Raw genomic sequence first — 27,339 nt, forward strand, 5'->3', positions numbered from 1 at the left:
AAAAGGCTATTAAGAGCAAGTGCTAGAGTGATGGCTCAGAAGTTAAGAGTGCTTGCTGATCTTCCAGAAGACCCTAGTTTGGTTCCAACATCTTACAAGCCCTGTAGCTCCAACTCCAGGGGATCTGATGTTCTTTTCTGACTCTTTGGCAAGTTAACTGCACATCTTATCCCCCCCCCACACACATACACACATACACACAAATAAATAATACAAAATAAACCCTAATGTCAATAATAGAACAATTATGACAATATACTATAATAAATTACTTTAAACTTATGAATTGTTTGTTTCTGGAACTTCCATTTAATATTTTCAGATAGTAAGTGACCTTCAGTAATTAAAACCACAGAAACAATGGATAAGAGAGAAAACTGTAGTAAGTTACTTGTTATTTATTTATAAATATCTGTTAACCTTAGGCTTTTGCCATACACTATGAAAGAATTGGTTTTGATCATGGAGATTTCTTGACTGTTGGAACACACAGATTTGTGGGGTCTTTCCTTGGGGAGGCTGAGAAATCTTGCTTAGGGAGTAATTTTGAAGCTAAGTCAGAAAACTGAGTAAACCAAGGTATTAGTCTTTTTTTTTTTTTTTTTTTTTTTTTTTTTTTTTTTTCTTTACTAGATACTATGTTGCTCTAGCTGGCCTGGAACTCACTTTGTAGACCAGGCTGATCTTCAACTCGGAGATCCACCTGCCTCTGTCTCAGCAGAGGCATGCCCCACCACATCTGGTCTTAATTACTTTTTGTTGCTGTGACCAAATACCTGGCAAGAATCAAGGGAAGAAAGATTTACTTTGACTGACATTTGGATACAATGTCATATGGATACAATGTATTTAGATACAATGGATAGTTCATGGAGGCAAAAGGGCATGGTGGTTGGTGGAGGTGGCTGTTTGTTGCAACAATAGGATTAAAAGGCTGCTCACTCACATCTGGATGGATCAGCAAGCATTGAGGGGACAGGAGGTGGGGCTGGCATAGAAACCCCAAGGTCTGTAAATAGTTGTACTTCCTCCTGCTAAGTGCTCCCTCGTAAGCTTTCCAAAGAGCAATCTCATGGACCTCCCAAAACTGCACTGCCAGCTGGGAACTAAGTGTTCAGACAAGCGAGCCAGTGGAGAACGCTTTCTCAGACAGTAGCAGCTAGTGAAAGCCTTGGGGCAGACACTCCCTGCCCCCCACCCCGCCCCTGCAGTTTGGGGAGCAAAGACAGCACAAGGGGTGGAAGGGAGTCAGTGGGCTTTCAACAGACTGACAGGACCTTAACTTGTGATTTTAGAGAGAGTGTTCCCGCTGCAGAGCCAATGCCCGGGCAGGCTTGTGGGCGGAGGAGGGCAGTCAGGATGGCTGCTTGGTACAGTCTTTGTAGAAGGAAGCAATTGTTCTTGAGCCACTGGCTTCACTTTCCATGCGCACAGAGTCTTAGCTGTTCCACCAGACAATGGTTATATGTACTCTGCTTGGTTCTCTGAGGTCAGCGCAGTGACTGCAGTTTCCAGCCTGGCTGGAACAAGTAGAACTGAAGGTTCATTCAGGCTTCCTTCAGCAAATGAGGAAAAGTTGCAAATGAGGAACAGAGCGCAGCCCTTACTCATGGCGGGCCTTTGTGGAGCCAAGTACCCGAAAAGCTGTGGGAGTGGGAACGTCCGTCATGCTCGAAATGAACGGATACTGGGAAGGACAATTTTAGGGGCTGGTGGAAAATAGAGAGGTTTTGGTAAATTGACTATTGGGGCTCGGTGTGGGGGGCCTTGTAAGATATGCAATCTGTGGTGCCTGCCCAGCAACGGATGTCCGTGATGGTTTTTTTTTTGTTACCAAATTAACCTATATGAGGCCACTCAATGCTTCTGAGAAAATCAATGGTGTTTTAAAAATGCAAAAAGTTTCCCTTTTTATTTATTTTAGTATAGGAATCTCACTGGAGGTATGTCTTTGATGTCTAAATTTGAGAGACTTCTCCAAGCAAGCAGGCAACCTCTTTGGTCATCTTTTTAATTTTCCATGCACCATAACAGTTTTAAGTTAATTATGAAGGGGAACTGCCCATCTTTCCCAGGAAATGAAGCTCAGAGGCTCGTTGATCAGATAATTGTGGCTTCGTTGGGTCATCCCTTAAACCAGGTTGGATAGATGGGTAGTGGTGCACAGTGCTGGAACAGGAAGAAATAGAAGCTTAGCCAAGCCACCACAAAAGGAGTTTTCTAGGGTTTGTTATATTTGCAGAAATTTGTTTTCCTCCTTCGTTGTAAATTATTTACATACTTTGCAATTGTCTTCTCTGCCAAGTCTTTTTCTTTTGAACTAATTTGAGACTTAGACTGAAGTTACAAGAATAGTAAAAGGAATTCCTTTTTTTTTTCCCAACCGCCTCCCCCATCCCCAGAATTCTCAGAAAGTTACTTGTTGATGTCCCATCTCTCCGGCATACTTGAGTGTGTCTTTCCTACATCAAAGACACATCACCACAGCATGACCATCAGCACCAGGAAACGCACTGGTGCATTGGTACCATTAATCCACAGACCCCATTCAAGTTTGCCAGATGTCTCAATAATGGCCTTTGTGTTGAGTCTGATTCAGGGCCAGGGATTGCATTCAGGAACCCTTCCTTTTTAATCTGTCCTCAGCTTGCATGAACTTGACATTTTTTTTTTTTTTTTTTTTTTTTTTTTTTTTTTTTTTTGATAATTAGAGGCCATTATCCTATAGAGTATCTGCCAATCTGGCCCCCTTGGACATTTCCTCGTGATGTTATTCAGGTCAGGTACTTTCAAATCACATCCTCACAGGCGTGATGCTCTCATCTAGTATTCTTCTGGGTCACATACGACTCTGATTTGTCCCTTTTCCGATGATCATTTCCTCACTTGATTAAGGAGCTGTTAGCCTTTTCTGTTGTAAAGTTATCCCCCCCCCCTTTGTAGTAAGAATATTTTGTGAGAGATACTTTTAAGACTATGTAGAGGCCCCATTTTTTCAGTCTTTTCCCTTATAGGTTAGTATTTACCAATCTTTCTCCTCTTCCTCTTCCTCATCCACCTCCTCTTCTTTCTACTCTTTCTCCATGTTTATATTTATTGGGAGTTCGTGCTAGAATCGGTGTGTGGAAATCAGAGGGCAGCTTGCCGTGGTCCATTTTGTTTTTCTATCATGTGTTTTGGGGATTGACCTTAGGCCATCAGGCTTGGCATCCCCAGTGTCTCTACCTACTGAGCCATCTCATCAGCCCTATTTATTGTTTCTTGAGACAGGATTTCACAACATAGCCCAGGCCAGCTTCAGAATCAATATGGAGCCCTTGTAGGCGTTGAACTTGTGTTGCTGCTCCTGCTTCAGCCTTCCAGGTGCTGTGTATACAGACTGTGCCTGCTTACATGCCCCACTTTTCATGGATGCTCCTTAACTGAAGAATTACTGCTTTGCTTGGTACCACATGTTAATGTCCAGTTCCCATTGTTCTGTTTGTGGATTGACATTCTTCTTTATGGAAAAGCTTACTCTCTGTTTACTTATTCATGGATCCTTATGTTTTTATTATTACTTATTTGATGCCCATATCCTGTGTGATTTGGCCAGTGTGGGCCTTTTAAGCTGAAGTTTGCCACTATGTTTTTTTTCTTTCCTTTTTAAAATGTATTTTGTTATCCTTTGAAGACCACTACCACTGCCTCCTCCTCCCCCTCCTCCTCCTCTTCCTCCTTCTCCTCTTCCTCCTTCTCCTCTTTCTTCTTCTTCTCTTTCTTCTTCCTTTTGCCCCAAATAAGTAAGCAAACACTTTGATTAAGGCTTGTCTTTTATGTTCCCTGGCCTGGCCTTGGAATAACTCATTGTTATAAGAATCTCTGGTTCTGGTTAGTGGAGTATTCAGAAACTAAGATTTGAGCAGGGCATTGCTCTTGACAGTTTTGTTGCTCATCCCAGACCCTCTGAAAGGACAAGGATAGAGAACACATATATGCATGGATATACGTGTATATTTACAATATGTATATGTACGTACACACACATGCTTTTTTACATCAACATTAATTTCTGTATTTTTAAAAAAGATTTATTTATTTTATGCAGATGAGTGCTCTATCTGCATGTACACCTGCATGCCAGAAGAGGACATCAGATCCCATTACAGATGGCTGTGAGCCACCATCTGGTTGCTAGGTATTGAACTCAGGACCTCTGGAAGAGCAGCTGTGCTCTTCTGCTGAGCCATCTCTCCAGCCCTATTTCTGTATTTTAATACATGTGAAAAACCATGAATTCAAGCCAATTCCCTCTCCACAACTAGCCCAGTGCCCTCCAGGAATCTAGCCTTCTGTCGGCGTAACTTCCTTCCTCGTATTCTGACTGTGTTTATTCTGTACTTGTCCAGCTGTGTGCACATGTTACTGTCAAGTTGTTCAGCTGTGTGCACATGTTACTGTCAAGTTGTCTAGCTGTGTGCACATGTTACTGTCAAGTTCGTGTTTACCTCACTGCAGCTGGGACGGGATGCAGTCTGTGTCCCCTGGCTCCTGTGACATTTCCTGCACAGGGCTGCTGTCTTCTGTAGAGGCACCCTGTCATCTGCCTCCCAGCTTCTGTTTCCTTCCTGCATCTGCTCTTGCAGTCCCCCACGGCCTTCCTTCTTTTGTGAACAAGGATGCCGCAGCCTTCTCTCTCTGCTGAAGCTTGCTTTATGCCAGTCTCCATGTTCATCACATTGGCCTTCCCTCTTCATTTACGGCTATCTTCGTCACATTCGGGTGACCACAAGCAATGCCACTGAAAACAACAGAAATGGATCCTCTTTGTCCAGGAAGCCAGAAGCCTGAAATCAAGGTGTTGACCAAATTGCTTCCTTCTGGAGCCCCGAGGGAGAAGCTGGTGGGTGCCTTCCCTGGTTTCTTTCTGGTGGTTGCTGGCAGGTCTTGATTCTGTGGTTTGTAGATGGATTGTTCCAATTTCTCTCCCGCCTCTCTCTTTGTCTCTCTCTGTCTTTTGAGTGTGTCAGCTTCTAGATGTCATCTACATAGGAAGACATTGATCATATGGGACTTGAATGAATCTGTTGAGACTCAGTCTATACCACCTCAAATGTAATTACAAGAGCCTGAGTATACCACCCCAGATATAATTCTTTGGTATTTTTTTCAAGCTTGTTAACTCTGGGAAACTCAGGAACTTCTGGGAAGCTATGTAAAAGCAACTTAAAACATAGATGTAAAAGAAAAAAGAAAAGATGCACTAGAGAGAGTGTTAGCATTAGAGAGGGTTGACATGACCACTCTTATGACCTAAGACTGTATCTGGCCAACAGTACTTCATTCCACACATGCACTTCTCCATATGTATGTAACCACAACCCCACATAAGCCCCAAATGCTTCTGTAGCTCAAGGTGTTGTTTATACTTCAATCACCTGCTTCCTTTCAGTGGGATGCCTGTGTGTATGGTTTAGATAGGGTTTTAGATAGGACTTTTCTCTTGTTAATCTACCTTATGCCATCTTAATTTGTAGCCCAGCCAAAGAGTCTAGAAGAGTAGAGGAAAACCCCATTTCCTTCCCTAACGTAGGTAGGCTTGCTTGAGTTCAGGATAGCCTCCTTTTAATGTGGGTGCATCTTCAGAAGATACCTTTTTCAAAAAAAAAAAATGACCCATTCACATTTTTTGTTAGATGAGGATGTGGTGGGGCTGAGGAGGTTGGGTTGGGAAAGACTTTTCAAGCTAGTGTATCTGCTTGCTCTGCTCCGCTGGGTGTGCTCTTGGCTTAAGTCATTTACATAAGATGATAAGGAAGGAAGAAGGCAGGGAGATGGAACCTCTTTCCCATGTGTTCAGGAAGGTATCCTCTATAGATGGATTTTACCTATTTTCTCATCTAAAGTTCAGGCCTTCTGCTGATATCAGAAGAGTCTAGGAAACTCGGGACTCAGAGTGAGCACAAGTTAGTACCTGTTTGGAAGGCATTGGGCTTTTGCTTTCAAGATATTGTAGCCTTCACTTTGTTCAGGAAACGTTTGCACCTTCTATGCCGGCCACTTTAGTGCTAGGGTATGACCCCATCCCCCAGCTGTCCAGCTTGAAGCCAAACAATTATACTTTGGTTCAAGTTGCCAGCCAAGTGTGTGTCCTAAGGATCACAAGTGCCATTTGGCTGGAGCATTTGGGATGGGTCAGCCATGACTGTCACTTACACAGAAGATGGCTTTGTTGCCCCATGACAACAATCCCTTTCCATAGTGCCTAAGAGGAAGCCAGCTGTGTAACTTGTGCCATAGAACTCCCAGTAGTTTGTGCGTGATTAATTACTTTGACAGCTAAAAAAACTCTCCTTCTCCCTGATTTCTTCTCATTCCAATGTTTTAAACATTCCCATACAAATCATACTCTGGCATCCTGTCTCAGTTAGGGTTTTACTGCTGTGAACAGACACCGTGACCAAGGCAACTCTTATAAGGACAACATTTAATTGGGGCTGGATTACAGGTTCAGAGGTTCAGTCCATTATCATCAAGGCAGGAAAATGGCAGCATCCAGGCAGGCATGGTACAGAAGGAGCTCAGAGTTTTACATCTTCATCTGAAGGCTACTTGAATACTGGCTTCCAGGCAGCTAGGATGAGGGTCTTAAAGCCACATCCACAGCGACACACCTACTCCATCAAGGCCAAACCTCTTCCAACAGGGCCACACATTCTAGTAGTACCACTCCCCGGGCCAAGCATATTCAAACCAATACACATTCCCAGTATCTCATTATTCCATGCTACCACATTTTATTTAAGCATCTTCCAGGAGTCTAGATATTTCAGTCAACTTAAATGCTTCAAAAGTATAAGCAGTATTTCTTAAACTTTTTTGTTTCTCTTTTATAGAGCCGAGGGCTGAACCCAAGGCCTTGTGATTTCTAAGCAAGTGTTCTCCGACTGAGCTACATCCTCAATTTTCCCTTAAATATTTTTAACCATAAATTTTGCATCTGTAGAAATTAGTGGCTGTTAACTAAAAGTTATTTGTTAATATGCTCAGAATTTAATCATCACAAACTCTGAGGAAGTTTTATTTGTTTTTTCAGGAGAGAAAAATGGAATCATAAAGATCCTGGCTTCTGCTACCCTCTGCGTTTGGCTCTTGTAATGCCCTAGGAGGCAGATGCAGTGGACGGTGGGCCCCTGCCACCACCCAACATTTTTTAAGCTGTGGATAGAGTAGCAGAGATTAGGGGGTTTCTGAGTTTTATAATGGCAGGCTGATTTCTCATTTACCAAATCCCAGTTCTTATCTCACATAAGGTATAGAAATAAAGAGATGCCCAAGCTACAGGTTCACCCTGCACACTTAAGAGACACATGGGAGTCAAAGAAGTCTCCCCTGGTACCCATTTTGCCTTTGGGTACCTAGGATGTCCTGAAGGTATGGTGACTAAGACACCAAATATCATCTTACATCCTGCTCAGTGGCCACTATCTTACTCCATGATAAGGAAAGGACATGCTGGGCCCTATGGAAATCATGACCTTCCATATTGGGGCAAGAGAGATGGATGGTTGGTTAAGAGTGCTTGTCGAACAATTTTGAGGACTAGAAGTCCTATCCCAGCCTCACATAACAAACCTATGCATACTTGGAACCCCAGCTCCAAGTAGGAAAGAGATAAGAGGAGCTTGGGATCCCACTGGCTTCTAGCCTAGCAAGAAGGTGTGAGCCCCAGGTCAAGGGGAGACTTTATTTTAAAGGAATAGGCAGAGATGGAAGACACCTGACTCCTTCTGCTGGCCTCTGTGTGTTACAGACAAGCGATGCACCTGCATACTTGCACGCACATGGATAACTTAGATAATAATAGTCTCATAAAAGATTGGGGCTGAGGGTATGGGTCTGTAGTTGATCATGTGCTCTATGCACGAGGCCACTGGGCATGGTAGCACACTTTTGTAATCTTACTGTTCAAGGAGTAAAGGCAGGAGGACTAATTTAAAGACAGCTTTGACTATGTAGCATGAACTCTTCTTCAGCAACAACAATAACAACACCTAATAAGGTTCCATGTTGCTGAGTGTTGAGTAATCCCCAGGAGACTGAGCCAGGAGGATCAGGGGTTAGAGACTAATCTGAGTTATATGGTGATACATTGAGACCCTATTTCTAAGCAAAGAACCAAATTAATTAATTAATTAACTATGAGCCAGGCAAGATGGCTTGCCATTAGCATCCAGATATTTCATGGTGTTATCAAATTAGTAAGACCCATGGTAACAGTTGGAACTCTACTGGCCTTAAAAATCCTTCTTGGAAGGTGTGATGGTTTGCATATGCTTGGCTCAGGGAGTGGCACTATTAGAAGGTGTGGCCCTGTTGGAGTAGGTGTGTCACTGTGGGTGTGGCTTTAAGACCCTCATTTTAGCTGCCTAGAAGCCTGTATTCTGCTAGTAGCCTTCAGATAAAAATGTAGAACTCTCAACTCCTCCAGCACCCTGCCTGCCTGGATGCTGCCATTTTCCTGCCTTGATGATAATGGACTGAACCTCTGAACCTGTAATCCAGCCCCAATTAAATGTTGTCCTTATAAGAGTTGCCTTGGTCATGGTGTCTGTTCACAGCAGTAAAAGCCTAACTAAGACAGGAGTGGAAGTTCAAATCTTCTCCTGAAAGCCAAAAGAAGTCTCTGAGTATTGAGAAGTACAGGACAAACAACTTGCTGAGATATTTAAGTGGTTGGCGTAGTTCTCAGGCTTGGGAATCTGGCATTCTTGTGAAGAGCTCATCATTTTGTACTGGGAAGCAACATGGCCTCCTAGCTTCTTGTTCTTCTCCCTACCAACTTGCAGGAGGCGGGGACGGGCAGATAGGAGAGGTCCTTTAGTGGCTTCCAACACCTTCAGGAAGTGTTAATGTGAAATTAACATCAGGGTGGTGAAACATTACTGCGGGACTTATGCTCCCGAAATAGCTCTCCAGGTTAATCAGAAACAGGGCCAGGTAGGGCACATGCTTCTCCTCCTCTACTTTCAGGTCCCTTTGAGAACCTGGAAATGTGTGCACCAGTCAGGTGACCCTGGTTTAGGAAGGAAGTTACGCTGAAGCAACTGGAGAGTGTATCCGAGTGATGTAATGGGGGAAGCGTCCGTCCTCTGGTTCTTTTCTCTTCCTGTTTCTTAAGGAAAGGAATGGAGAGAGGGAAGGTACTTGCTTCTTAGCACACAGAGGGTGGGGAAACAGTGTTTTCCTTGGGCAAACTCCAGAAGTAGAGCTGTGGTTGGTCAGGGTGTGTGGTGACTTCTGTTAATCTGTTTTCCAGGAAGGCACCAGAGGGGGCTGGATAAAGGAGATTGGAATATGGCTTCCTATTCAGGAAGCTCAGCCTCTGGAGCTGACACTGGGTTTGTTGTACTGTATCCTCCTGCCCCATTTGTGGCCCCAGCAGCACAGGCTCCCAATGTGGATGGGGGTCAGATGGTGACATCCAGGCCTTGTGGGCCCAAGTTTGGCCTGCAAGTGTTGTGTTTTCCTTACCCAGAGGGGAGATGATATGGATGTAGGATGGGTGTTCAAGTCCCAGCTTTAATGATCAGGAGCACTGTGACCTTGGACACCTTATTTTAACGTCGAGGGCCTGCTTCTTCATCTGTAGAGTAGAACTCACAGCAGCATCTTCATGCTGGTGAACGCACGGAGCTAATGCTCTTCATGCCTGTAACTTGCACAATACGATTAAGCACTTGGACTTGGTAGCTGCTGTTAATAGCCTTCTGCTGAGTGTGTGGGAATGCTGGACTTGACAGCCAGCGCTGCTTGCAGGAGCTTGCAGGTCTAGACCTGCATCCTTTCGTTATTCACACTTAAGGTCCTCCACTTAGCAATAGGTTGTGTTCTAAGCTTGTAGAATATGAGGCAGGGTGCTTTCAAACCAAACTTCTCAATATAGTATACTTTCAGTGGATAGTGACTAGCCTCTCCTGGTACCTTCACAGGGGTGTCCAGGGTCACCCGTTGTTTGCACCAAGCATCTGTGAGTGACCCTGACTAGAGAAGATTATATCTGGCTTGGAAACTGTCTTTCATTCTTAGGTGAGGTGTTAGATGTGTGTAAGTGACTAGCAAGTAGCTTACTGGACTCTGTAGATAAAGTCTTTTTTTTTTTTTTTTTTTTTTTTTTTTTTTTTTTTTTTTTTGCAAAAGTCTGCTGGGTAGAACTGATTTATACTTTCTAGGCACAATGTGTAAAACTGTGGTCATACATATTTATACATATTGCCTCAACACAGCTCCAGGGGCCCTTTGTCTTGAAGGGTTAAAACACAGAAAAATGAAACAGATACTGGAAGGCAGTGTGATTGTATGTTATGAGTTCACAGGGGGATTTTTTTTTTGAGTCCTATGTTGTAGGATAGACGTTGTAGAAGAGATAGCATTTGAAAACATGCAGAGAGTTGGTTGACTATTTCCTGACTGGACCTTTTGCAGAGACAGCTCCAGCCTCATGCATCTAATTGACCATCCGACATTATTTTGACTGTCCCAAGGAGGTCTCAAACAATAGGCCAGAGGTCAACCTTGGCATGTCTTCAAGCCACACTGGGTTGCAGCAGCTGAGTGCCAATGGCTCCCCTGCAGTTGGAAAACAGAGGAAAGGAGGTCGCAGAAAGTGCACCGTGGTTTTAAGGTGGAGGAGAGTTAGAAAGTTCAAAGGAAGAGCCTGTTGGTGTCTGTGGTCTCCACGAAGGCACCGTCAGGATCATCTGTTCCTCTGAGGATGAGGTGAATCTAGGAGCTTGAGGAAGGTGAAGGCTGAAATGGCTTTTGTGAGAACTGAGAGGAGGGGCTGAGAAGGGAAAGCAGCAGAGACCTGAGGAGGCTTTGAAAGATCGGTGGAGGCAGTGACTCGTGGACTCGGCCTATCATGACGTTTTGCAACATGAGCAGATGAGACGCGTTGGTGAGATCCACTTGCAGTGAGGAAATGGTAGAGCTACTGTGTTGGAATGTACACGGGGCCAAAGAACAATCCAGGGGTGGGAAGCAAGAGAGCCAGGCCAAGACATAGAAGAGCAAGTTGGGGATGCTCTTACTCAGTGGGCCGAGCTGGCCAAGACACTAAAATGATCCTGGAGAATTTTGGAGACCTAGGAAGGAGGTCATGGTAAGAGGTCTGGACTTTGTCGGAAAGATACCAAATGGAAAGTTCTAAGCATATGCATGACCACTGAAGACTTGTTTCTGAGATTGCCAAGTAGAATTTGGAAACAGACTGACAGCAGAATCGGCCACTGCAAGATTGGCTGGGCAGCCCAGGTGAAGAAGGCAGTACCTCTAACCAGGCTGCCCTCGTGAAGATGGAGAGGGTGTGGTCACAGGGCAGCCCCATAGAAGCAGATGGCTAAGTGTGGTAGTAGGTGGGAGGGCAAGGGAAATGGTAATGAGTGACGTCAAGTGCAAAGGGGCCAATCAAACGAGAAGAGGTCTAGCTGTTTTCCAGTTGGTGTTCTTAACCTGGGCTCCTTAGCACTTGTCCCTGAGCTGCTCTTTAAGCCCAGTGGGGCCTCTGAGCAAAACAAAACAAAACAACCAAAAAACCACAAAGCATTGCAAGTTAACATGCACCGTCAAGGCTTACCCTGTAGCAGAAGAACAATTCTTGTGGGGCTGTGATGAGGAACGCTTTCTCACCACTATGTCACCTGTCATACCCCAAACTGGTGATATGTTAATGTCTTTTGAGCATACATATGGAGACCCTGAGGCAGTTTTGCTGTGTGTTTATGGTGGTCACACAACACTACATTTTATGATCAGAAGCTGTGTCAAACTGCATCGGGTACCAAGGTAGTCTGTGCCCAGGGACAATGTCGTTTTTGTAAAATTGCTATGGTATTATCTCCCCAAAGGACCCAGAACTCATCTAATCAGAAAATTCCGTGTGGAAACAGGTACACTACACTATAATCTGTGATTCGAGGCGTGGGGAGCCGGCTTTGTGATAAAGGCATTTTGGAATTTTAATTTCATGTGCATTTGTTTTCCATTAGTAATGAACTTCACTCACCATTAGCCTCCTCCTGTCCCATGACTCATTCGGAGATGTTTGTTAACCATCAGGGATGCGGAAGGCCATTAGATTAATGGGCACTAAGTGGCAGTGGTCCCCATCCCCCCACTTAGTGACATATCAAAATTACTGCAGGATAATGAAGGTCAGTCCTGCTCTCTGCCCTAGAGAGTCTTACTAGACTGGGGTTAGGGAATTTTCCTTCAAAGCTTGTCAGGTAATAATATTGCACAATATTGTTTTAGAGACTGAGATAAATGCCAAACAGAAAAGGTGGCTGTGGCTTATGATGTTTCAGGGTGGCCTTTACCTGATAATAGAACTAATGATTGCGTTGCTTTTAACTTAGTGGAGAAAACAATGGACTGGAAACTCTGTCTGTCTGTCTGTCTGTCTGTCTGTCTCTCTCTCTCTCTCTCTCTCTCTCTCTCTCTCTCTGTGTGTGTGTGTGTATGTGTGTGTGTGTCTGTCTGTCCCTTTCAGTCTCTCTCTCTCTTTGTGTGTGTGCATGCCCACTCAAGGTGTGGGTAAGTGTGGTCCAGTGTGTATATTCATATGGAGGCCAGAGCTTGTCATTGGCTTTCTTCCTTATCTGCTTAATTTTTGAGAGAGGATCTTTCACTGAACTTAGAACTGGTTCCCCTAGACTGCCTGGCCAGCAAATTCCAAGGATCCTCCTGTCTCTGTCTCCCAGCATGGGGACTACAGAGGTAGGTTGATATGATGCCTGGCTTCTCACATGGACTCTGGGGACTGGGTCCTCAAGCTGTTTTGGTAAGCATTGTACTTGGACAAGCTTGAAACTTGTTCTTTGTATTTCTTTTATGTGCGCCTGTGTGTGCCTGAGTGTACGTGAGCCATGTGCATGCAGTGCCTGCAGAGGCCAAGGGAGGACATCAGATCTCCTGGAACTAGAGTCACAGGTGGCCGTGAGCTGCTCATTGTGACTCTTCACTTCCAAGCCATTTCTCCAGCTCCCCCTGGAATGTATTCTTTGATTGATCTGACATACATCCATAAAACAGCAAATTAGAAAAGAAAGATGAAGTTTAACAAACCTTTGAAAGGATCAGGGTTCCATTGGTATAGATAGCATTAGCCTTTTCCCCTGCCCTATGGTTGGCGCTCCATTGAAGTGTCAAAACATCTTTTCTGTTTTCACGACTGGCAGTTGTTGACGTACTTCTCTAGGGTTCCACCAGGATATGCGGAGTGATACGTACAAATGCCCAGAGACACAGGCAACACAGCCAAGTGTGAGGGTCTTACACCTCCTGCTTAACATATCATGGCATATTGTCTTAGTTCTGAAGGTGGTATTTCTGTGCAAGCAAATGCCAGTAAGCTCTTCTACATTGATTTCTATCTCCTAGTAGCCCATAGGTTACTAAAGATGGATTTATTTATTTATTTTTGTCTTCTTTTATCCATTATATTTGCCAATATCCTCTCTCCCTACCTGCCTACACACATACACACACACACACACACACACACACACACACACACACACACACTGTTAAGAGGCAGTTCAGTCTACATGCAATTCTTTTTAACCTTTTTCAGCCACAGTATTAGTATCAGCAATGCTTCAGCACCATATAGTTCAGCTTCATCATATATGACAAGGTCCAAAATAGGAGGAAGTCCCTTACAATTATGTTGACTCTATTTGTAGCACCTTCTTATATTTTCTATTCTATACTCCAGTCCATTAAAATTAAATTAAACTTGCTGATCATAAACCAAGAATACCAATCTTAGCAAACAAACAAATAACAAAAACCCCAAACACATTGCACAGTTCCTTAGTGAGCTGCTTACCAGAGGTCTGAGAAACACTGGGTTTTGGAGTGGCCTTTGGAAGCAGAAAGGTTTGGACTGGATCTTGACCCTTGGCACTTCTCTGAGGTCAGGCTAAGTAAGTGGTTTCATTTCAGTCACTACAAGTTGGAGATGAGACGCTCTAGCCTGGGGCCGTGTTGGAAGGCTAACCTAAGTTATGCATGAAAGCACTCAGCTCCTCCTAAACTTTGAAGTGAATATGGTGTTGGAAATCATGGTGGCTGTCATTAGCTCCAGCTTTCTCCCTGTCTGTGTACTTCTCCGTGGAAGTTCTTACACACAGCAGTCAGTGTGAAGAGTCTAGAATATCATATAAGAAGAGAATGTGGATTTGGGGAAGGGTTATTGCATGCTAAGGAAGAATTACTACTGGACATTTCCTTTATAGTCCGTTAACTTTGTGATAATTTCCCCCTTTCTGTTTTCAGAGGAAGTGTCGCCCCTCTTTCCTGACCTTCCTCTCCCCTCACTCCCATTCCCCCTCCTGTTTAATTGATTCTTTTTAACTTACTTAACCCATCTTTTGGGAATTTTTTTTTTAGCTACTTTAACTCATCTCTAAAATTGAAATAACAGTATCCGATGGTTAAGGCAGTTGTGTGTGTTACTGAAGGTTGGTGTTAAATATCTAAGATTTGTTTCTCCAGTGGTGGGTGACTCGGGAGCTTCATCTGTGATGCTGCCTGAGGCGGTTTCTCTGTCCTCATCAGCACCACAGCCCTGCTTTGACCCTCTTTTGTCTCACCCAGCTTGTCTGTTGAACTCTCTTTGGCCAGGCATTTCCTCTGATCCAATCTGCTCTTCCTCTGTCATAAATGCTTTCCTTGGAAATGCAATTAATAGTGATTTATGTATTCCTTATGAACTAGTTAACTTAGTTGGCAATTAGGCACAGACTGCTCTCTGGTCTCCTCTGCATCATTTTATTATGATAATTACAGAATTATTAGTTAGCATTATATTATTTATGTCTCACATCCCCAGATAACCTCTGAGTTCCCTGAGGGTAACAATCACAGCTTACATATCTCCAAGTCCTTTTACCCCCACTACAGCAATTAGCTCGGGCAGGTCCCTGTAATCCTGTGTGTTAAGAACTATCTGTTGAGAGTAATGGGGACCCAGACATCATGTGCCTGAAGACAAGAGTGTCCAGTAGGCTGGGGACATGGCTCTGTGACATGGTAAGTGACAAGAACACTCAGAAGCACTTGACAAAAATGATGTAGGTGCCGAAGAATCAGGGAGTGGCATGACTGTTGTCAGCTTCTAGGACAGAGACTCAAACCTAGCTCTGTCCTGCATAATTTAGTTTGCATCTTTCTTTCATTGTGTCTGGCTTGTGCACCTGTCTGCTATGACTCATACTGTAATGAGCCAATAAACTGTGTATAGAAAATTCTGGAAGGTTAGAGTTGTGGGATTTTAATTTTAATCTCTTTCTCTTTCTCTGTCTCTGTGTGTGTCTGTCTCTCTGTGTATGTTTCTCTCTCTCTCTCCCTCTCCACCCCCCTCCCCCCGGCCTTGGCTTCCTGAGTGCTGGGATTATAGGGTGTCCTACCATGTTTAGGCTATGGTGGGAATCTGTAAGTTTTTTTTTTCTCCCAGTTAGAAAAAAATTCTTGATTTCATCTTTACTCTTGAAGGAAATATTGCTTGAGCATAAAAATCTACAAAGTGGTCATTTTCCTTTAATACTTTTTTTTTAAAAATTATTATTTTTGGCATTTTGTGTGTGTGTGTGTGTGTGTGTGTGTGTGTGTGTGTGTCTGTGTGTGCACACGCACATGCAGCCACAGTATAGTGTGGAGGTCAGAGGACAACTTGTAGGAGTTGGTTCTCTCCTTCTATCGTGGTGTTGTGGGAACTGAACTCAAGTCATCTGGCTTGTTGCCTTGGGCCTTTGTCTGCTAAACCATGCTGGCCCAGGACTTCTTTCAAAGGTCTTCCAGTTTCTATTGTTTCTGTGGAGCACTGACTTTGAGCTTAAAGGTCTGGGATTTTTTGCTATTGGTTTTGTTTTTTCAAAGGTAACAAGTCTTTTGCCCTCTAGGTTTTTTTTTTTAATTTTTTTCTGTTTTGGGCTTAGATATGGTTTTTTTTATCTGTGTTTGACCATTTGCGGTTTTCAGTGACTTTTGATGTGTGATTAGAAAATGTCCCGTTGTGGTCTTCTCAAGAATTTGCCTCATTCTTTGTCTTGTCTTTGTAGACTTTCAAGTTAGCCACAATTTAAACCCTGCAGTCTTCCCCTGTGGAATCTATGCTCTTCTTACATCTTCTCATCTTGGTGACTTTCAACTTCACTCTGAAATTTCCTTTGACCTGTTTTCTGGTTCACATACTGTCCCCCTACCTCCCCCTCCTCCCCAGGTATCAAAGCTATTTTTAGGCCCATCCATGAGTTCTTAATTTTAATGACATCCATTAATTATGTAGTTTTAACTTTTAATAGCTTATCTAACAAAATTTTCCACCTTTGCCTTTTATTTTCCTAAACATACTAGCTATAGCTGGTTTTAGAACTACCCGAGGGCTGGGTCTGGTGGTTCCTGGAATTCAGTCAGGACTTGAGGGGAAGAGACAGGTGGATCTCTGTGAGTTTGAGGCCAGTTTGGTCTACATAGTGAGACCCTGTCTAAAATAATTGTCTGAAGATGTTTGGTCTGTGCGTATACGATTATATCTGCCTAAGGACCCGTGTCTGTATCCTGTGGGTCTGTTTCCACTGATATTTGTTGCCATTGACCTTTATGTTTCTAATTATAGTGACTGAAGGTGACAACCGCATCAGCATCAGAAGCGCTCCAGACATAATGGTTAGCCTTTGATAGTGTTCCTTCTTCAACGTAACATTTACATTTACTTTTTGGAACCTTCAGGCTAGTTTAATCAAATCAGAGGTCAAGGTGATTCAACACTGAGCTTCCGTCTTTGCTTGGCATTAGTCTATTTCTGCTTTGGTTATTTGGTGTACACGTGTGCTCGTGCATGCGTAAAGGAGTGTGTGCACATGTGTCGGTATGCATGTGGAGACCCGAAGTCAATATCACGTATCTTTACCAATTGCTCTTCCTTTTATTGTTTGAGACAGTCCTTTGTTGAACCTGGAACTTATCAGTTTTGCTAGACTGGCTGGCCAACAAACAAGCCCCAAGGATCCTTCGGCTTCCATTTCCCCAAAACTGTTTATGGATATGTACTGCCAAACCCAGCTCGCTCACTCTCTCCTTCCTTCCTTCCTTCCTTCCTTCCTTCCTTCCTTCCTTCCTCCCTCCCTCCCTCCCTTCCTCTCTCCCTCCCTTCCTCTTTCCCTTCCGGTTGTTTTTTTTTTTTTTTAATTTCAGCTCCAGGGATCCAGTTGTGCTCCTCATGTTTGCAAAGCAAACACTTTACTGACTGAACCATCTATCCATTTATTTTTTATTTATTTACTCTCATTTGTTTTGTTTTATTTTTAATTGTGTGTGTGTGTGTGTGTGTGTGTGTTTGTGTGTGTACATGTGAGGGCAGGTGCCCTTGGCAGCTACAGGTATTGGATTGCCCTCTGAGCTGGAGTTACAGGTGGTTGGTTGGAGTACAGGTGTACACCCAGCCCGGGTGCTGGGAAATAAGCCAGGGTCTTCTGAAAAAGCAGCAAGTGCTCTCAACTACTAAGCTAAATCTCCAGCCCTGCTTAGTTTATTATGTACAAAACTCGAGAAAGTTCCAGGGCCTCCTTTTCCTGGCTGAGTATTGATCTCCAGTTCTCTCCTTAGTCATCTGAATGTGCCCCAAATTCTGGTCAGCTTCTGAGACCCACAACCTCCTTCCAGGGGTTGGCACATGCACTTGGGATGTTTTAGGTATCTCTGGAAGGATGTAAAATCAAAATGTTTGAAATTGTATTTTAGGGTGATGCATGTGCTGGTGGTGTGTAAGACAGAGAACCTGGTGAAGGAAGGGTCTATAGAACAACAGAGAGGCCATGCTAGCTAAGGACATTCTTGAGTAACATGTAACATGTGGAGACCCTGACTTCCCTCAGCACACAGACTCCATAGAACCTCAGCTCCCCTAGCTGGCTGCCTTTCAGCAGTTCTCCAGGCTATCCCTTTATAGGGGTGGGTATGTCCTAATCAAGTCCCTGTAACCTAGGGCCACAATAATTAAATAACAGAACTCAACAAAACTTCAGTATTAATAGCTGGTTCATCAGAAAACAAATATTACTATTGTAAGAAGTATCATAACATTGTATTACTATTGCAATAACCAAATCTCAGTTATTTAGCCAGAAATTAAACATGGCTGCCAACGGTACCAGTCAGAACAGTGGTGTTGTTAACTTCATGGGGGACCACTTGTGGTACATTGATTACAACAAGTACCTTGCCTGGCTTTCTGCAGTGGCCTTCACAACACTGACAAACAAACAGTAATTTCACCCTCTCACTGGTTTTGCTTTCCATGGTTTCTGTTGTCCTGGGTCAACTCTGTTCTGAAAACATTAAGTGTAAAATTCCATAAACAAACATGAAGTTTTAAATCACACGCCATGCTGAGGGTCGTGCTAAGTTCTCTTGCATTTGTCTCTAACCCACCGGGGCAGTAAGCCACCCGCTTGTCCTGTGTATCTGTGTCCTCCACTGCTTGACATCGGGGCATCTTAGTTATCAGATCAGCTATCACAGACTTTCGTGGTCCAAGATCAAGTTACCTGTATTTTCCTTAAACTGTGCCCACAGGGCAGGGGTAGTGAAGCTCGCTACCAGTGAGGTTGCAGAAAAGAAACCATAAAGCAATTTCTTCCTAGTCAAAGATAAGAGCTGGTGCCATGGTCTGCATGTGGTGGTCAGAGGACAACTTTGTGGAGTCTGTTCTTTCTATTGTTCTGTACTTTCCTCCACTGAGCCAGCCCTGGATGGAGAAATTTAGCTTTGTTTGTAGATAATTATAAAAAGCAAGGATAACACCAACTCTTTTTAAAAGGTAGCTATTGAAGGTGGTAGGGATGTGGAAGTAGAGACTTCGGTTAGAGTGTGGAGCTAAGTGAATGCTCACCAGGGAGAGCAAAGAGAACAAGATGCTCTCTCAACTGTGGCACACGAGAGCCTTAGTATGTGTGCTGTATGCAATGGGAGACAAACTGTGAAAATAGATTTCAGAAAATCCCTAAACATTTTTTTTACATGTTTATTCGAATGTCTTGGTTTATTTTGTGTTCCCAAAATGAAACACCAGAGGTTAGTTTTTTTATGCAACAACAGTTTTTAGTCCTAGAGGTTTAGAAACATGAGATCTCTTATAGTAGACATCATAGTGACAGAGACTTGTGGAATTAGGCTTTAGAGGAGGTACATGGCTTGCTTATGGAAGCCCCCTTGTGTGTAAGATTGATTTTTTCTTTTATGTGTGTGGGTATTTGCTTGCATGCATACCGGGCATGGATAGGCCAGAAGAAGGCATCAGATTCCTTGGAGTTAGAATTACAGACTATTGTGAGCTGCCATGTGGATGCTAGGAGCCAAACTCTGGTCCTCAGCAAGAGTATCTGTGCTCTTAACCATTGAGACATTTCTCCAGCTCTCTAACAACCATTTATTCAGAAACAAATCCAGTTCTCTAGGACCTAACCTGTTCCAGAGATAGCATTAATCTACTCATGACACCGGGGCTCCATAGCCTTTCAGTAGACCATGAAGTTCCACCAGTCACCTTTTACCTCACTAGTTAAAAGGTACCTCACAAGTTTCTAGCTTATAAACCTTTGAGGGACAAATCAATCAGCTACAGTATTGTGGCTAGGGAAAAGATAAACATTGAATCTGGGCTGAGCTAAATTCCTGTTCGTGATGGGCTAACAGACAGATGAAGCAGTAGGGCCTGGCAATTAGATGAATGGAAAAGATCTGTCAGCCAGAAAGACCAGACGTTGTAGGATGCCGCAGAACACCCAAGCAATTCATATGTAAAAATTAAAGGGTATCTGGATCCTGGCTTCCCAGAGCATGGTCCAGGGACCTACAAGCTTATTAGTTTTCTCTCTGGCAATTGAGCTGTTGCACAATGGCCTTCCAGGACCTGTAGGGTCAGGCTGGTCTTTCGAGTACTTCCTGTTGTTGCCTGGTGTCTGGTTGCTGGTCTTTCTTCTTCAAGGTCTTTGTATTTTCTCCTTCCTGTGTTAGTTCTTGTGGCTGTCACCGTGTGGCTTATCACCATGGCAGTGTATTTTCCACAGCTCTACCATAAGTAGAAAATCGAGGTGCTTGCTTTCCCCAAAAACTATAGGAGAGGCTCCATCTTGTTTGATTCCAGATACTGAAAAGGCATTCCTTGGTTTGGGGGAAAGAGTAACCCAGTCTCTGTTGCTGCTTTTGTGTAGCTGTCTTCTCTCTTCACCTATATCCCTAGTTCCTTCTTTGTATTTCAGTTCCGTCTTACAATGACATCAGCTTCTGGTGAAATGCTGCTCAGGACATTTTCATCAGTAGATAAATGTTTATCTTTATTTTAGCCTTTATGTTTTAAGAGAACTTGTTTAACACTCTGTTGAGTAACACTTGAATTTATGCTGAGCAAGGTGCATTTACCCTTAATCTCAGCATCCAGGAGGCAGATGTGTGAGATCTCTGGGAGTTCCAGGCCCATTTGTCTACATAGCAAGTTCCGGGGCAGCCAGGACCAAGTTCCAGGCAGCTACATAAAAAGACCCTGTCTCAAAAATGAACCACCTTAAGAAAATGAACTCACAGCTAAACACATATGACACTGCTATGACTCATGCCTGAGTCTCTTGAGTAAGCTTGTCTGATTACATGTATTTTCTCTATAAGGCACATCACAGCCTCGGTGTGTGTGTGTGTGTGTGTGTGTGTGTGTGCGCGTGCATACTTAGAAACACAGCTCAGTACCTTAGCATTACTTTGGGGGATGTTTAAATGAGAAGAAGATCAACAAAAACCACAGAGATATGAAAAAATGTCACCCTAGGTAGACCACAGAAAGGACTTTAGTTTGTATTAGGAGAGGGGCGGTGAGAATATAGAGAATTGCCCTGTCTGACCTCAGCTGAGTGCGTTCGTGCCCGTCATCCAGTATTTCCCCCTTTGCATGAATATGTAATGACTATGGAAACAACGTAAGGATGAGTTTCGCAGTTACAAATACATTTTTAGTAAGCTATATCCTATGCACAGAACTTGGAAATAACGTACACCAGCTATATCTCTCCTTATGAATTGTTGCTTAAAGGAGAGAAAGCTTCGTGAAATATTTCAAGTGATTATCATTTTTCTCAAATAGGTTATTTGTGAAGAAAGCATGGGAGGAAATATATACTGAGGTGATTTTGCACTGGAAGCATGGCCACTCACCTGCCCCTCATCCTGCCCTGCCACTGAGTTTAGGCATGCCAGCATCACCTCAGAAGTAGTAGTATCCATTGCTCTCTCCTCATGACTCCTGAAACTGTCCCCACTTCTGCTACTCTGTCCCATTCTATGTCTTGAGGTCTTCCTCTAAGGGAAGATTTGAGGAGATTGTGGTCGCTACTTTGTAAGACAGAGCCTGCATGGTGGCGGTGTTCCCAGAATTCTCTGACAACTCCTTACACCTGTACACAGGACTCTTCATGTTTCTAATTCCCATCTTTAAAGAGTCCTGTAAGAATCAAGATGTTTTATCCTGTCCAACTCTCAGAACCTTCTTTTCAATCCAAGATCTTTGAATGGATGGATGATGAATGACTAAAAGGGTGAATGAATGCATGAACGGAACAAATTTGACATTCATGAAAAGCAGCTGTACTGGTGACTGCTCATCACCATCCCAAGTCCTTTTGTAACATCTCCAAGGTTTTTATCCCTGTCTCAAAAGAATGGCCACCTGGAGCCTGCAGATGTTGCATGAGGCCACCCTTCCATGGCAGCTTTGCCTCGATGGCTCAGAACTTGCCTGGTCCTTGTGTTGAACATTTACTGTGTAGAAAGCAGAACTTGGGTTTTTACAAGATTATGAATTGTACTCAGAGGAGTGAAGTTCATCCTCTCAAAGAGCTTCCAGGTTGCATTGGGAAAGTGAGGCTGTGCACAGCTGAAAACTTTATAGGCATAACAAGTGATGAGATGACAGCCGGGACTAAAACAGCTGCCCTAAAGCAATGTCTGGTTCTGGAATAGTCGGAATAAGAGCTGCGAGTGGTGTATGAGTTGGGAGAGGAAGGATTGCTTCAGGCTGGAGTGCTCTGGAGTGACCTTTGTGAGAAGTCTAGAGACTAGGTCTTGGAAGCTGGATAAAGATTGACGTGGAGGAAGGGAGAGCTGGGTGTGATCAAGACACACAGTGGACTTGAGCTTTGTGTGGGGGCAGTGTATTGAGAAAAGCTGGAATGGCCCCGTGTGCAAAGGTGAAGCTCTTGCTGATTCCCGTCATGGTGCTTGTTTTCTTGGCACCTGCTGGGAACAGATGATAGAGGGTAGAACATAGAGGATTGTTTGGCATGACAGAAGAGAGAATTCTGTGGCATGAGTCATGTCAATCTACGTTCATCTGTACAGATTTTTTTTTTTAGTTAAGTTTGGAGGGAAGGAGTTAAAGACACGAGACGGTTGCAGGTTGGAGAGAGGACTGTGAGGTCACATTGCCCGTGAAGTCTTGTAGAGTGGAAACCTGAGTCGATGTCTCCTTCCATTCCAGGCGTCAGACTGAATGTAAATGTACCGACATGAGTAGGAAGATGTCGGGCGTAGAGTCGGTAGCAGTTTTATTAGTTATTCCACTGGGGCTGCATTTGGGTGGGAAAGGAAAGATGGCTGTGGAGTCTGGTAGGAGTGTGTGTGTGTGTGTGTGTGTGTGTGTGTGTGTGTGTGTTTGTGTGTTGGGGAGGAGGGGAGGCAGTGTGTGGCCCAGTGGAGGGAAGATATTCCAGCCATGCAAGTGATTTTTCAAAGGGAAAGGGAAAATGAGCAAAGGAGAAAGGCATGCAAGTGAGGTCAGGGCAGGGAGGCTGGAATGGAAGGAAAATGCTGGATGCAGTGACTAAGAGAGTGTACTAACGGAGATGAGGAAGTGAAGATGAGAATAGGGAAGTGAGTGCTGAGCCCTGAACATGGAGTAGGTCTAGAAGGAATGTACTAGGCAGTAACAAACCTTAGACCTTTAGTGAACAAAATGAATCAGTGCTTTAGTGCCAGTATTGAGAGGTCAAAGTATTTGATACGCCTTAGGTCCTCAGGGAATGTGTTGGTTTCCATAGCTCTTTGTCTCTTTGCCTGGTGTTTGCTTCCCCTTTGGAAGGTAAAATACTGGTCTTTGAATGTCTGATATGCTGACAGTTCTTCTCTAAGCACAGCACAGAGAGGAAGGGTAAAGGTTTACTGGAGACAGAGTCACTAAGAGGCGTCTGGGCCTACCGCTAGTTGGGTGGATGGCAGGCATACCACGTCCATAAAAACTTCTTTTCAGGGGAGAGTCAGTGCGAAGACTGTCTGGCCTGGTCCTGGGAGAACAGGATTGTCGAAAGAGCAGGTGGCAGGGAAGCTGAATACACTCAGCTCCTGCCTAGAAAGAGGCGGCTGGGAAAGGGTTGAGCGGGGATGGGGGTTGGGGTGGGTAGAACTTTGTGGTGCAGCTGAGACAGTCAGTCGCAGAAATACCAAATGCTGTGCTCTTTTCTGCCACAGGGTACCATGCCGGTGGAACGGATGCGCATGCGCCCGTGGCTGGAGGAGCAGATAAATTCAAATACGATACCAGGGCTAAAGTGGCTGAACAAGGTAGGTGCGCTCTGTGTGTGTGTGTGTGTGTGTGTGTGTGTGTGTGTTGTTTGGGAAAACCAGAGACAGAGAGACAGAGACAGAGAGGAAGAGGAGGAGGAAAGAAGAGAAAAGAGAAGGTGGCTGTTTCTTGCTGAAAGCGTGCTCACTGGACCACCAAATAAAGTTGTGTTCTTATGTTCATTCCTAACAGTGATTGCAAAACACGAATTCATCGTATCAAAAAGGTTTTGGTCACATTTCTGAAGTACAGCAGGGCACAGGGAAAGGGTGAATTTTAACTGACGAGGAAGGATGGACTATGGATAATGGGCCGTGAATCATGAAGGGCGTATAAAGCTAATTGGTTTTCTGGTTTGAGCTGTCATTGATTTACTTTTGTTTTTTTTTTTAAACGTAGTTATCTTTGTAGTGCATAAGAACATAAAAACATAATGGATAGTGAAGTTATAAAGTCCACTGTGGGGCGGGGGGGGGGGGGGGGGAGACATGGAGGCGGATGTTCTCCTGTCTCCGCCAGTCAAAGATAGTTGGTATATCTAGGTTGGGTATTGGGTTACACTTCTGATTGTATGAGCGTCTTGTTATTGAGCATTACCAAACTTATAAAGCCTTTGATTAACATTTTTAAACAAAGTTACTAATAATAAAGTCCACTGTGAAGTCCCACAGCTTCGGCTCAACTGTTTGCACTATATACATGGTCACTGAAATGTATAGACTTTGAGTCTGGCTAATCTCACTTGCAAGTTCTTTACAATAAAGGTTTATTTTTTTTTTAAAAGGTGGTTTTTTTTCCATTATTTTCTCAGACTCTCACCTCAACCTGAGTACCTTTGGTTTCCAGGTGACTTTGTGAGCACAGTCCTGTGGTGTGTTCTCCTAGGACTCTCCTCTGTCCTCAGATCCCCTCTTTGCTTCTTCTACGTGGACTACATGGCATTGGGTGTTTGTTTGTTTGTTGTTTGAGTGGAGGACTTTAACCTTTAAAAGGCTCCATTTACGTTTTTGTTATGTTGTTGTTGTTGAGACAGGGTTTCTCTGTGTAGTCTTACTATTCTGAAACTCTGTAGAGGAAGCTAGCCTTGAACTCACAGAGATCCTCCTGCCTCTGCCTTCTGAGTGCTGTGCCACCACTATCCGTGTCCTTTAAAAAGTTCTTTTGCTCTTCTCCCTTAAAAGGAACAGAGCACTGTCATGCTGGGGGTGTGGTCACTCTTACCTTTAATCTCAGAACTTGGGAGGCAGGTGAATTCAGGTGGGGATCTTTGCCAGTCGAGGCCAGTCTGTTTGACAGAGTGAGTTCCAGGGCATGGGGATCTGAAGTAAGATCCTGTCTCAGAAAACAAACTACAAACAAACAAACAAACAAACAAGTGTATGTACTGTCTTTGTATGAAACCCTGCTTGTGTGTCTACCTGCCCTGACAAAGTAGTTGTTAATTATTTACATTTCCCCAAATGCACATGTGTGCACATTTCTAGTGCTGTGATCTTTTAATACAGTTCCTCATGTTGGGGGACCCCCAACCATAAAATTATTTAACTGCTACTTCATAACTGTAATTTTGCTACTGTTATGAATCGTAATGTAAATATCTGATATGCAGGATGTCTGATACGTGATGCTCAGAGAGGTCCTGATCCACAGGTTAAGAACCACTGGTTTAGAGGAACAGCTGAGTAGAACAGGTTATGCCTTCTCTAAGGAGGCCCAAGGGAGATTGTTTTTTCTTTCACCAAGAACACCAAGAGTTCTGAGCAAATCTCTTTCCTTTTCCTCTCTCTTCATCTTTTAATCTAAAGGACATGGTAAATAATTTAATGGGACAGGCTTTATTTTTGCACCAGGTGTAAGAGCTTAAAACCCAGAAAGCAGACTGTGGCCTGCTTTTAATGAGTGAAAAAGATATTGTGGAGAAAACAAAACAAAACAAACTTCTGGTTTCATTTTATCTTCTCAGATTCCTCTTGAACCCTTTTCTTTCCTTGCCTATTTATTTTGAGTTTAAGAAGACTGTAATTGAATATCTCTGCTTGAGTCCTCTCTTTCAGAAGGGATGGGACACAGAGAAAATAGAAACAAATAAACTACGTACTTGCTTTACATGTCCTGTCATGTACTGGTAGGTTTTGTGGCAAGCAGCATATCCTTTCCAAGCTTACAAGCTGAGGCACAGGTATATGCTTAGTCTCTTCTACAAACACAAGCAAGAGCTCAGGTCACCCTGGGTAGCTCAGGGGACAACAGTCCAACTAAGGTTATAAGGAGAGAGGGATGGTAGTTCCGAGACAGTGTGGGTCGGTGTAGGGTAACAGGTAAAGCAATGGCAGCTGGCGTTTGTTAAGTGCTTTTTGCCACTTACTCATCTAAGCAAAGGGTTACATACGTTGACTCACTTAATCCCTACTCTGGGAAAGGGCTGTTATTTTCCATGTTGCAGACCAGGAAACTGAGGTACAGAGAGGTAAGGAAGGCCCCAGTTTGGATTCATGGTGTGAGATTGAAGCCTGTGTTTCTTAATTCTCAAGAAAAGCAAATGGTCTGTTTTCACATTTTCTTTTTCGGACACCAGAGTTTCCTATTCTCTCTTTTGCTCCTCTTGAACCATGTCTGTATGTAGAGAACACAAAGCGCCATTGTTCTTTTTGTGTCAAGTAGGCTCTGGCAACCTATAGTTGGGTGGTATTTACAGGAGATTAGCCAGTAGTCTCTAGCTCTAAAGACTTATCCCAATCTCTATAATCTGGGAATGTGGCCCTATTTGGGGACTTCAGATGCAATTAAGGACTTCAAGATGGAAACATCTATATTATCTGCCTGGCTCTAAGTCCAAGGACAGGTGTCTTTAGAAGAGACTGAAGAAGATGCATACACAGAGACGCCTTGTGGAGCCAGGAGGTGTGGTAAAGCCAGAGCCCAGGAACTTCCAGAGCTATCAGAGGCTGAAAGAGTCTCTTTTAGAAGTTTTTAAAACATTGAAACCCTGCCAACACCTTGATTTTGGATTTATAACTTTCAGAATTGTGATAGAATGTATTTCTACTTTAAGTCACTATCTTAGAGTATGATAATTTTTTATAACAGCTTTAGGGAACAAGTGTCCCCTCTAGGTACTTCTTCATGGGTGCTTCTTGTATGCTTCCCACTCCCCCCAGTGCTGGGGATAAAAAGGTCTTGTGCATACTGGGCAAATCACTGCCACTGAGATATATCCCTAGCCTTGTCTGAATTTTTCTGTTCAAGGGCCAGAGGCAACAATATCTCTTTGTATAACTAAACCCTTAGCATGCTCAGGGGGCCCTTCCCTGCTGGGTTTCCCTGCTCTGGCTTGTGACACCACAGTTCTCTTCCAAAAGAAGACTGGGGAAGGGGCCATCCTGGTCATCTCTTGAACACTTCTACTAGACTGGACCTGAGGCCATCTGATTGATCACTAGCTCTAGCTTCTTCCACTTCTCAGGACAATGTTGACACAGGAATGCCTAGGCTGCCCTATATCTGAGAGTCCCTGTTTGGCAGGTAACCCACAAGGCCTAAGCTACAGTGGGTATGTGTGTCTGTGAACATGGACAGTAGAGGCCTCAGATGGGTCAGGGTATTTTCTATCCATAACTAAATTCCTATGGGCATCTTTTTTTTATAGGTTTCCTCTAACTGAGGCTTTTTGGTATTCATCTGTTGATATAAAT

At 43.7% G+C, this 27,339-nt stretch overlaps 1 protein-coding gene across 6 annotated transcripts in view; it reads left to right on the forward strand.

Moving 5' to 3' along the window:
* Positions 1-27,339, forward strand: part of Irf2 (interferon regulatory factor 2) — a 106,877-nt gene that overhangs the window by 30,278 nt on the left and 49,260 nt on the right. For all 6 annotated transcript variants that reach the window (XR_013104399.1, XM_034520683.2, XM_076914127.1 and 3 more), the window contains exon 2: positions 23,554-23,646. Coding sequence is in view for 5 of the 6 variants with exons in the window: in XM_076914127.1 (XP_076770242.1) it covers positions 23,554-23,646 (93 nt within the window). In the remaining variant the exon portion in view is untranslated. The remainder of the gene's footprint in view (positions 1-23,553; positions 23,647-27,339) is intronic.

This window comes from Arvicanthis niloticus, chromosome 16, assembly GCF_011762505.2.
Source record: "Arvicanthis niloticus isolate mArvNil1 chromosome 16, mArvNil1.pat.X, whole genome shotgun sequence".
Classification (NCBI taxonomy): domain Eukaryota; kingdom Metazoa; phylum Chordata; class Mammalia; order Rodentia; family Muridae; genus Arvicanthis; species Arvicanthis niloticus.